Genomic DNA, 12,073 nt, shown 5'->3' on the forward strand with positions numbered 1-12,073 from the left:
GTGTGCACCTTGTGTTTTCCTGCATCACTGGACAGAGGTTTAAGTAGTTATCCTCTCTAGCATGTCCTTCTCCTATTTTGTGTTGTATATGTATCAAAACTTCTAAAGAGGAGAAGTTGAGAAGTTGCCCATAGTAACATTCTAGTTATTTTATAAAATGTACTAGATAAGCGGTAGGCTTATCTAGTACATTTTATAAAATAACTAGAATGTTATTGGTAGCTATGGGCAACACCTCCACCTGTCCTCTGGGATTTTTTATACATCTCCCATATGGGCTTTTCTGTTGAGAATTCTAAGACTTTTCAAAAAAGAAGATCAAAATAAGAAACTTGTAAAAAAAAAATTTGAAGTAATGTTGACATACTGTCACTGTATTTTAATACTTCTACCGTCCAAATGTGTTTTACAAGAAGTTTCGAACAAATGTTTTCAGTTTTGTGTGGATTATCCAGAGTTAGACCTGATTTTAAGATATTGCTTACTGAAATCCACTGGTCGCACAGTCGGCTGGCAGGATGTTTTCTGGTGCACTGTCCTCGCTCTTGGCGTACAGGTATGTTTGTGTGTTGATCACTGATGACACTCTACTGGACGGAGCAAGAAATCACTGCCTATGCACCAGATGTCATGCAGATTGACAGGGCCCCAGGTGAGTAATGATATCTGGTTAAATATCAACCTAGGATATTTCACCGAAAAGTGGAATTTCGTGGAATTATCCTTTAAATTCATTGTGAAAGGGAATTTTTGTCCTTTTGGCTAAGTCTTTTTCTCTGAATCTTTTTTGTTGACAGAATTGAGGTATACATCATCTGTAGGAGGACCTCATTTCTGCTATAACCCCTGTTTTCCTGCTTTTCTGCAGTCCACAGCTAGCCATTTTTTTCTTCAGTAGACAGAGACTATGCAGTTTTCTTCAATTGAATGCTTAGCAATAAAAAGTGAATGAGAATAACTAGATATTGCAATGTACACTTTTGGGAAAAGTATGGCCACTTTGTAAACCTAGGATACTGATGTCCCTACGAGAAGGGCTGTCCACCCAGTCATATGTGATCTCAGAAACTGAACAAGCCTGCTGGATTGCCACACTGATATGGAAGAACAGCAGTTGTGAGAAGGCACCACTTTCCTAGCCGTTTCCTTTGGTAACTAAAATCATTTAGTTTGAACTACGAGCTCTTTAGGTCTGGACAGACAGATCTGCAGACTGTGGTTCAAATGCTGGTTTCCATGGCACAAGTTTGCCTGCATTATTTCTTATCTGATGTGTCTACCAGAAACAACTTTAGGTTTGAACAAGGCAAGGACTTTTTGGTTTTCAAGGAAAGATATGTTTGAAAGTCTGAGGAAAAAACTGTCCGCCTAGAGACCTAACAGTAAAGTTAACATATGTTACGGCTGAACAGAGAATACTCAGGGAAACGAATAACAGTCATAAAAAGTGTTCCATGATTTGTACTTCCAGAACCATTTTTAGATACCATAAAGACTAAGGAAAACACAATGGCCAATGTTTCTTTTAGAAACACAGTAGCTAAAAGTACGATTTGAGCGATCACAGAGCCAGATCCTTTCTAGTCCACTTTGGAGGAAAATAAATTAGAGAAATGCAATACTTTGAATTGAAGAAAAATAATTGTGACCCTGTAATTGACCTGGGGAGAAGAGTATATTTGTATCTGCAGCATGATCTGGATAAATTGCTATATATTACCAAGAACAAAAATGCAAGTGCTCACTTAACACTGTGTGCCCTCTTCTTATGCAGGACACTGACAATAGAACTGATGAGAAACAGGAGTTATAGAAAGTAGGAGGAGTTAATATTTCCCACTACACTGACCCATAAAACAATACAATATGTGTCCTTCTTCCTTACTGCCACATCAGAAGACCAAACCCTGTTATGGCTTTTTTACATGCTTGTATGCTTTCAGAGGAGTTATACTGTCTTAATAATGTGTTATAATGATAATGTGTTATAATGTGTAAATATTTATTTGTTTGGACACTTGCACAATACATCTGTTTTTCCTCACCAACACTTGTTTTTGTAACATTGCATTGTGTGTACCTTGTGTCTGTCCACACGATCACCTTTGCGTGTGCCAGTAAACAGCAGCTCTTTTATCTGTCACATTCATTTTGTGCTACTTGTTGTATTACATTTCATAAGGAGACATTTAAGTGATAGGGAAGAGTGCAATAATTTAAGTCCCCTTACAGTTTCTGTGATCAGTGGTCACTTTATTAAATGTAATTATATATTCCTTCCTATTACCAGTCATTAAATCAGGATGGTATACAACATACGAGACCAGTGTCAGCAATTATGAGTAACTTTGTTTTATGTTCATTAGTTGTTTTTGTAACCTGTGTAATTTAGTCTGTAGAAGTATACCCTCGTAGAACGATTTTAAAGCTATCAAAATAGCTTTTATTTTTATCCTCTGAGATCTGTGTCTTTTTAATATTACAGTAATAGGGCTTGGGTGAGACTTTGTTTGGGCCTACATATTGCTCTCCACAATTTAGATTTTTGAGTAAAATTACAATTTTAGACCACGTATTATATAGCGGGTAATTATGTATTATATTTTTTTTTTCTTGGACAAAAGAATTGCCTGAAACCTCTCCTGATTTATTAATACAGGGAATCCTGTGGCCACAGAAATGTTGTCAGAACATCCTTTATTGTCTGAACCATCCTCTGTGAGCTTCTATAACTGGATGTCAAATGCAGTGGGTAATAGAGGCAGTGTGGTACACGAGTCACCCCTGATCAAGTCTGGAAACAACAGCCTTCCAACAGGTATTGGCACGCAGGTTCTTTTGAAATGTTGTGTAGGAAAAATCTGTCCTGAAGGCTGTCAAACTAGAAAACCTAATAAATATTCAGTCTGTTTTTGAATCCTATGGTTTTCACTGCCATAGTACTTTAAGTCCATGCCATATACGTTCTCTGGGACATTATGGCAAAATTGCGACTTGTAATTGCAGTACATCTAATACACAGCTACTGTAGGAGGTATTTAATAGGTCTACAGTGTCCACACTGACTTCTTTCATTATTTTATTGGTGGTACCACTTTCTTTATCATCCACTAGGGGTCACTGGAGTACTCTTGGGATATGGACGGGCTTCCGTAGGAACAGCACTGAATATTTAAATTTAGAACACTCCACCCCTCCATATCTCCGAGTACCTCAGTGTTTTTTCTGTGCTCGAAGTAGTAACAGCTCGTGGCTAAGAGTCACAATTATTTTGAATTTTATTTTTATTTTTATATTTCTCTATTTTATACATCCCTTTCCCCCTTCCAAAAGGCAGGGTCAGGGACAGTGCAGCTGCTGATAGCAGCAGGGGCGTGTCGGGCCTCTCTGAAAGAGCTCCCTCACAGCCACACGCACACATCCTGCAGGCTGGCCGGCGCTTACTAAGAAGCCCCGTCGGAGCCTCATCACAGAAGTGCAGATATGTGAGGGGGGAGAACGGGGCGGTCAGCTTCCGCTGCCGCCCCGAAGGTGTGGGGAAGGCGCTGGGTTCTTTCCGGCATGACAGCGGCGGCCGCGGCTGCTCCGGCCGCCGGGTAACACCGGACGCCGGGTAACATAGCCGCCCGCTGTCTTACAACAACTGCTAACCGCGTCTCTGAAGTCGGGTCCGCCCGCCGCTTCTCCCGCTGCGCCGGCCGCCGGGTCTCATAACGCTGCTCCGGCGCTTCTTACAACAACTGCTACCCTCGTCTCTAAAGTCGGGTCCGCCCGCCACTTCTCCCGCTGCTCCGGCCGCCGCTTGATCCGCTGCTGCCCGGTAATCATAGCGCTGACACGCGCTCCCAGTCTTCCAGGATCCCGGGGTGCCCGCTGCCCGGCCCGCACTGCACGTTATGGAGCAGATGCGAAGGGGGGGAGAAGGGACAGCAGCAACAGGCTGTTGGTAGTATAGAGCACATTTATATAGATATATAATGATGTTTATACTGGCAGGGAGGCTGTTAATAATATCAGTATGAAACTGCACTGTGATTATATGTATAAGCATGGCAGCCATTTTAACCATGCTTCCTGTGTCTTCCTGCTGTGATTCCAGAACGTTCCAGTACTACATCTCTACTCCACCGAGGCGCAGGGGTGTTAGTGGGAATTTGGGATCACATTTCATAGTACTGGCCACGTGTACTGCACTTAGGCCAGATATATATACAGAGACACCTTACTACTATTTTACTGAGTCGTGCAAGTGTCTGTTTTTTGTGTATTGTATTGTCTGTCGCCATAATGAGTAAGGCACCAGGAAAAACTAAAAAGCATAATTGCAAAGTCTGTAGCAGTGTGTTACCGGATGGATCTACCACATGTACAGTATGTTTTGTGGATTCGGTTCAGAATACCATTTCGGCTCCAGTTTTACAACCAATGTCCTCACCGGACCCTCCGTGGGGTATGTTAGTAAATGTACTAGATAGGTTACAATCAGAATTGACCGCCGCTCGTCAGGAGCGGGAAACGGCAAGATCTGAGTCTAGGGTGAGACCGCCAGAACTACCGGAGGCGTCTCAGCCTTGCGTAAGGTCCAAATCCATTTTGGGTAAACGGGATAAATTTCATATGTCTTATGATTTTCCAGTTTCTGCTATGTTGCATTCTGACGATTCCATGCCAGATCTCACGGAACAAGATGAGGGTGAGGAGGGCGAAGTGGAGTCAGATGGCGAGGATTTTAACAGTTCCGGCATTGATGATCTCATCAGAGCGGTACGTCAGTCTCTGAAGTTTACTGAAACTGAGGAGCCTCTCACAAATGATCAGGTCGTATTTACTAAACGACATAAAACTCCAATAAGTTTTCCTGTGTCGGAATCTCTTAATCAGATGTTAGTAGAAACACGACAGAATCCAGATAAACGGTTTTCTATACCTCGCAGATTTAAGTCTAGTTACCCGTTTCCAGACTCGGTAACATGTACATGGGAGAATCCACCAATAGTTGATTCTTCAGTGTCAAAGCTTACCAAGAAATTAACCATACCAGTGCCAGCAGCTACTACGCTTAAAGATCCTTCAGATCGCAAGATAGAAACTATGCTAAAATCCATGTATGTAGCAGCAGGTGTGATGCTGAGACCTGGATTGGTTGGCATTTGGGTCACTAAGGCGCTCATAATATGGCTTACAGAACTCAAATCTGCTTTACATGACGAAAACCTGATACTTCTTGTAAATCAAATGATTGAGGCTGTAGAGTATCTCTGTACAGCGTCTACTGACGTCTGTCAGCTCACTTCTCGTATTTCATCGTCGCTAGTTACGGCACGAAGAGCACTCTGGCTGCGTGCTTATCATGCGGAGGCAGAGGTCAAACGAGGTATAGAGGCGTTGCCTTACGATGGCAAGAAGTTGTTTGGTCCTGAATTGGACGCATGGATTGCTGAGGCTACGGGAGGTAAGTCTGTTTTCTTACCATTGCCTCCACCGGTATCAAGAAGGAGGTACGCTGGACCTTCGTTCAAATCCTTTAGACCTCAGCCCTTTCGAGGACGTGGCAGAGGAACAGCCACGCCTGCTAGACGTGGTCGCGGACGTGGTTTCCAACAAACCAACACAACTCGCCAGGACGCTAAGGTTACCGACAAGCCAGTGGCATGACGGGCTACCAGCCCATCTCGGTTCTCCGATTGTGGGAGCACGCCTTCAGACGTTCCATTTGGCGTGGTTCCACACATCCGCGGATGGGTGGATCCGCAATTTAGTGTTAAAAGGTTACAAAATAGAGTTCGACTGTCTTCCGCCTCTGCGGTTTTTCAAGACAGGATTGCCTCTGTCGGACGACAAGAGGACGGTTCTGCAAATTGCCATTCAGTCCCTACTGGATTCGGCAGTTTTGATTCCGGTCCCTGTACACCAACAGGGTCAGGGTTATTATTCAAGTCTGTTTGTGGTACCGAAGCCGGATGGCTCAGTCAGACCAATATTGAACTTAAAGGGTCTCAATCAGTACGTAACTTACTACAGATTCAAAATGGAGTCTCTGTGTTCGGTGATTGCAGGTTTAGAGCCAAAGGAATTTATGATTGCGCTAGATCTCAAGGATGCGTACTTACACATTCCAATTTGGCAGCCTCATCAGAAATTCTTACGGTTTGCAGATACTTCTCCAACATGCGCTGCTAACATACGATGTACTGGTTCACCACGGTTGGATTGTCAACTTCAAGAAATCACATCTAATTCCGTCTCAACGCCTTCAATTCCTAGGTATGATTCTCGATACGGTCAATCAAAGAATTTACCTACCACAGCAGAAAGTACAAATTCTACGCCATCTAGTACAATTAGTGCTCAAGCCACGCACAGTGTCGGTACACTTGTGCATTCGCCTCTTAGGCACAATGGTGGCAGCTTTCGAAGCGCTTCAGTTCGGAAGATTTCACTCGCGTCCATTTCAACTGAATGTGCTCGCCCAGTGGTCGGGCTCGCATCTGCAGATTCACCACAGAGTGAGGTTGTCGCCAAGGGCAAGAGTATCTCTGCTCTGGTGGCTCAAGGAACACAATTTAACCGCAGGAAGACGGTTCAGAGGCTGGAATTGGATAATTCTAACTACGGACGCCAGTCTCAGAGGTTGGGGAGCGGTAATTCAAAATTGTCAGCTCCAGGGTCTCTGGGCGGATCACGAAAAATTGCTGTCTATAAATGTCCTGGAACTCCGCGCAATTTACAATGCGCTACGACAAGCAGTGCACATGCTTCGCTCTCAGCCTGTCCAAGTGCAGTCAGACAATGCGACGGCGGTCGCATACATCAACAAACAAGGAGGAACGAGAAGCCGCATGGCAATGCGGGAAGTAGCTCGAATCCTCAATTGGGCGGAATGCCACCAGGTGATATTGTCGGCCGTGTTCATTCCGGGAGTGGACAACTGGGAAGCGGATTATCTCAGTCGTCGGGATTTTCATCCAGGCGAATGGGCATTAAATCCAGAAGTGTTTCACATGTTGGTTCAGCGATGGGGTTATCCTCAGGTGGACCTGATGGCGTCTCGACACAATCACCAAACGTTCCAGTATGTGTCCAGAACAAGAGATCCAAAGGCAGTAGCGGGGGACGCTCTCACTGTGGCGTGGCCGTACAGTCTTGTGTATCTGTTTCCACCGTTTCCGTTGCTCCCTTTGGTGCTAAAACGGATCAAAAGAGTCTGTCACAGTCATACTAGTGGCGCCTCATTGGCCTCGGAGAGCTTGGTTCTCGGATCTCCGAGGACTACTCGCAGATGATCCTTGGCCGCTCCCACTACGTCCAGACCTGTTACAACAGGGTCCGTTCCTTTACCCCGATTTAGCGCGGCTGCGTTTGACGGGGTGGCTGTTGAGACCGCCCTCTTAAGAAGAGAGGGCATTCCAGATTCGGTTATACCAACCATGTTACGAGCTAGGAAGCCGGTTACGGCAGCTCATTATTACAGAATATGGCGTGCCTATGTAGGTTGGTGTGAAGCTCGGAAGTTTCCGCCATCATCTTTCAAGTTATCCCGCCTTTTGTTGTTTCTACAAACAGGGTTAGATGGAGGACTGCGTTTATCTACACTAAAGGTGCAGGTATCTGCTTTGTCAATTTACTTTCAAAGACGATTGGCTCTATTGCCGTCTATACGCACTTTTCTCCAAGGTGTCCTCAGAGTACAGCCTCCATTCATTCCACCTACAGCGCCATGGGACTTGAATCTGGTTTTAGAGTTCTTACAGTCTTCATATTTTGAACCCTTACAGCAAGTGGATATAAAGTTTCTCACTTGGAAAACAATTTTTCTTCTAGCCTTAGCTTCGGCAAGGCGTGTTTCGGATTTGGGTGCCTTGTCATGCAAGTCACCGTATCTGGTGTTTCATGATGACAGAGCGGAACTTCGGATGAATCCCGCTTTTTTACCAAAGGTAGTGTCATCTTTTCACATCAATCAACCAATAGTAGTTCCTGTGTTGACGGCACATTCTGGAACTCTGGATGTGGTACGCGCATTACGCGTTTATGTATCCCGAACGTCGTCAGTTCGTAAGACGGATACGTTGTTTGTTCTCTATGATGCTGCCAAGATGGGTTGGCCAGCGTCTAAACAAACCTTATCCAGATGGATAAAACTGACCATACGTCAGGCTTACCTTCATGCTAGGTTACAACCGCCTACATCAGTAACCGCTCATTCCACACGTTCTGTGGGAACTTCATGGGCAGCTGGTCGGGGAGCTTCTACGACGCAGCTTTGCCGTGCGGCTACATGGTCTTCAGTGCACACGTTTGTGCGCTTTTACAAGTTTGATACGTTTGCGGCATCAGCATCTAGCTTTGGCCGCCTAGTGTTACAGGTGCCAAACAGCTCTCCAGCCCACGGGGAAAGCTTTGGTACGTCCCAAGAGTACTCCAGTGACCCCTAGTGGATGATAAAGAAAATAGGATTTTGGTACTTACCAGGTAAATCTTTTTCTTTGAATCCATAGGGGGCACTGGACGCCCACCCAGAGCAGTTTTACCTAGTTGTTGTGAGTTCTGAGGATCTTATGGTAACACACTCTCACCGACTGGTTCAAATTATCAAGTGCTGGTTAGGATGTCAACTGTTAAGTTGTCAGTAACGTTATGTGTTAACTTCGTTATTGTCCGTTATGTTATATGTAATACTCCAAACCTCTCTATAGTTCCTTTTCGGCTCAGTAAAAAACACTGAGGTACTCGGGGATATGGAGGGGTGGAGTGTTCTAAATTTAAATATTCAGTGCTGTTCCTACGGAAGCCCGTCCATATCCCAAGAGTACTCCAGTGCCCCCTATGGATTCAAAGAAAAGGATTTACCTGGTAAGTACCAAAATCCTATTTTTTGACCTAATTCCTGATTCCTTACATTATGCAGGGAATGGTTCATGAGTTTGTTTTCTGTGATCATTGTCGCATTTCTTCATATAGCCATTCATGCATTTTATTTTTACATTTGTCCCGCTATCAAGACATACCATTCTGTGTACACTTTGTTCCAGCAAAGGCGTCCTAGCAGTCCTATCTCTTTAAGTGAAGTTTAGGAATAACAAATATTTTTGTTTTCAACAGTTGCAACTGTCGTTCCAGATCTTACCCATATTGGGGGGGGAAAAGGCTGGATCCTTTGTGTGACATTTATTTATTATAAACTGCATAATCAAATAATTAAAGTATCAAGCTTCCAACATATTTAAAAAACTGATAACAAATCATGAAAGAGCATCATGTGGTAAAGCTTAATATACTCAGCATGAAAATATATATATATATATATATATATATATATATAGTTGTGCTCATAAGTTCACATACCCTAGCAGAATTTGTGATTTTCTGGACATTTGTCAGAAAATATGAATAATAACTCACAAACTTTTCTTTCACTCATGGTTAGTGGTTGGGTGAAGGCATTTATTGTCAAACAACTGTGTTTACTCTTTTTAAATCATAATGACAACAGAAACTACCCAAATGACCCTGATCAAAAGTTTACATACCCTGGAGATTTTGGCCTGATAACCTGCACACAAGTTGACACAAACGAGTTTGAATGGCTACTAAAGATAACTATCCTCACCTGTGATCTGTTTGCTTGTAATCAGTGTGTGTGTATAAAAAATCAGTGAGTTTCTGGACTCCTGAAAGACCCTTGCATCTCTCATCCAGTGCTGCACTGACGTGTCTGGATTCTGAGTCATGGGGAAAGCAAAATAATTGTCAAAGGATCTGCGGGAAAAGGTAATTGAACTGTATAAAACAGGAAAGGGTTATAAAAAGATATCCAAGCAATTGAGAATGCCAATCAGCAGTGTTCAAACTCTAATTAAGAAGTGGAAAATGAGGGATTCTGTGGAAACCAAATCATGGTCAGGTAGAACAACACAAATTTCAGCCACAACTGCCAGGAAAATTGTTCGGGATGCAAAGAAAAATCCACAAATAACTTCAGCTGAAATACAGGACTCTGAAAAAAAAGTGGTGTGGTTGTTTCAAGATGCACAATAAGGAGGCATTTGAAGAAAAATGGGCTGCATGGTCGAGGCGCCAGAAGAAAGCCATTACTACGAAAATGCCACAAAGCATCCCGCTTACAATACTCCAAACAGCACAGACACAAGCCTCAAAATTTCTGGAACAAAGTCATTTGCAGTGATGAGACCAAAATTGAACTTTTTGGCCACAACCATAAACGTTACATTTGGAGAGGAGTCAACAAGGCCTATGATGAAAGGTACACCATTCCTACAGTGAATCACGGAGGTGGATCGCTGATGTTTTGGGGATGTGTGAGCTACAAAGGCACTGGAACTTGGTCAAAATTGATGGCAAGATGAATGCAGCATGTTATCAGAAAATACTGGAGGAAAATTTGCACTCATCAGCCCGGAAGCTGCGCATGGGACGTACTTGGACGTTCCAACATGACAATGATCCAAAACACAAGGCCAAGTCGACCTGTCATTGGCTACAGCAGAATAAAGTGAAGGTTCTGGAGTGGCCATCTCACTCTCCTGACCTCAATATCATTAAGCCACTCTGGGGAGATCTCAAACGTGCAGTTCATGCAAGACAGCCCAAGAATTTACAGGAACTGGATGGTTTTTGCCAAGAAGAATGGGCAGCTTTACCATCTGAGAAAATAAAGAGCCTCATCCACAACTACCACAAAAGACTTCAAGCTGTCATTGATGTTAAAGGGGGCAATACATGGTATTAAGAACTGGGGTATGTAAACTTTTGATCAGGGTCAATGATCTGTTGTCATTATGATTTAAAAAGAGTAAACACAGTTGTTTGACAATAAATGGCTTCACCCAACCACTAACCATGAGTGAAAGAAAAGTTTGTGAGTTATCATTCATATTCTCTGACAAATGGCCAGAAAATAACAAATTCTGCTAGGGTATGTAAACTTATGAGCACAACTGTGTGTGTGTGTGTGTGTGTGTGTGTGTGTGTATATATATATATATATATATATATATATATATATATACACACACACACACAGTTATGTCTCTTAAAATACATTTTATTGTCTCTACTCTGTTGCACTGTGTATTATACAAGGGTTGTGCAATAAGTTTCCGGATGTGCAGGTAGAGTGGACACAATCTGACTGGTTGTGAATTGTAATCTTTGATTAAAGTTCTTGTGAAATGTCAAGGCACAGAACCATATACAAGTAGCAGTGCACATGTTCAGCATGTTCACTTCCTTCATGAACTCATTATGGAGCTCAGCAAAGGCCACTGGAGAGCCATGATCTTCTATGACTACAATTTTGGCATGGGAGACTCTCCCTGGAAGATGAGCGATGCGGCCAACCTATGTGACATCACCGAGGACAACGTTCTACCGTGTGGGCCCTGGTTCAGGTGGATGCCGTGGTGACCATGGCCCAGTTAGAGAAGGAGATAAGTATCTCATCAGGATCCATATCCTTGATAATCCACTAAAAGATTGGCTTGAGCAAGATTTCTGCATGCAGGGTGCCCCATCAGCTGACTCGAGAGCAGAAGGAGGCTCGGGTGACTTGGTACTGCAACATGCTGGCCAGGTTTCACTCAAACTCTGTCTTGGAGGTCATCAGTGGCAATGAATCCTGGATCCACAGTTTCAATCCAGAGACCAAACAGTCGTCCCAGTGGACCCCAGTTGGAAGTGCGCTACCACAGAAGTTCCAATTTGAGTGCAGCGTGGCGATTTTTGTGGCCAGTACACATAACTACCGTACCACTTGTGCAGCAGTGCACCATCACTGGGGTCTGGTATCAACCAATGCCTGCTGCAAGTGTTGGAAGCAATTTCTAGGCACCATCCAAATTGTGATTTTTACCATGGCAAGGGTGAGGAGGATACACTCTCCACAGCAACACCAACACTGATTTCATGTTTGACCTGCAAAGCTGAGTTAACCTCTCAGAATCTGGTTCAAAATGGATTATGTGCAAATTGCTTTAGCTTTCATCAAAGCCTCCTGAATAATCCAAGGCAGGCACAGGTTCAACTCAAACCCCCATGGGGACATGTCAAAGGG

The 12,073-nt window shown here is 43.6% G+C and overlaps 1 protein-coding gene across 12 annotated transcripts in view; it reads left to right on the plus strand.

Moving 5' to 3' along the window:
* Window positions 1-12,073, plus strand: part of BLTP1 (bridge-like lipid transfer protein family member 1) — a 705,550-nt gene that overhangs the window by 413,941 nt on the left and 279,536 nt on the right. For 11 of the 12 annotated variants that reach the window (XM_063920260.1, XM_063920265.1, XM_063920266.1 and 8 more), the window contains exon 43: window positions 2,660-2,818. The exons of the other annotated variant lie outside the window; for it this stretch is intronic. In XM_063920260.1, coding sequence (XP_063776330.1) covers window positions 2,660-2,818 — 159 coding nt within the window. The remainder of the gene's footprint in view (window positions 1-2,659; window positions 2,819-12,073) is intronic. 12 annotated transcript variants of the gene reach the window in all.

The sequence above is a fragment of the Pseudophryne corroboree genome, chromosome 1 (assembly GCF_028390025.1).
Source record: "Pseudophryne corroboree isolate aPseCor3 chromosome 1, aPseCor3.hap2, whole genome shotgun sequence".
Taxonomy (NCBI): Eukaryota; Metazoa; Chordata; class Amphibia; order Anura; family Myobatrachidae; genus Pseudophryne; species Pseudophryne corroboree.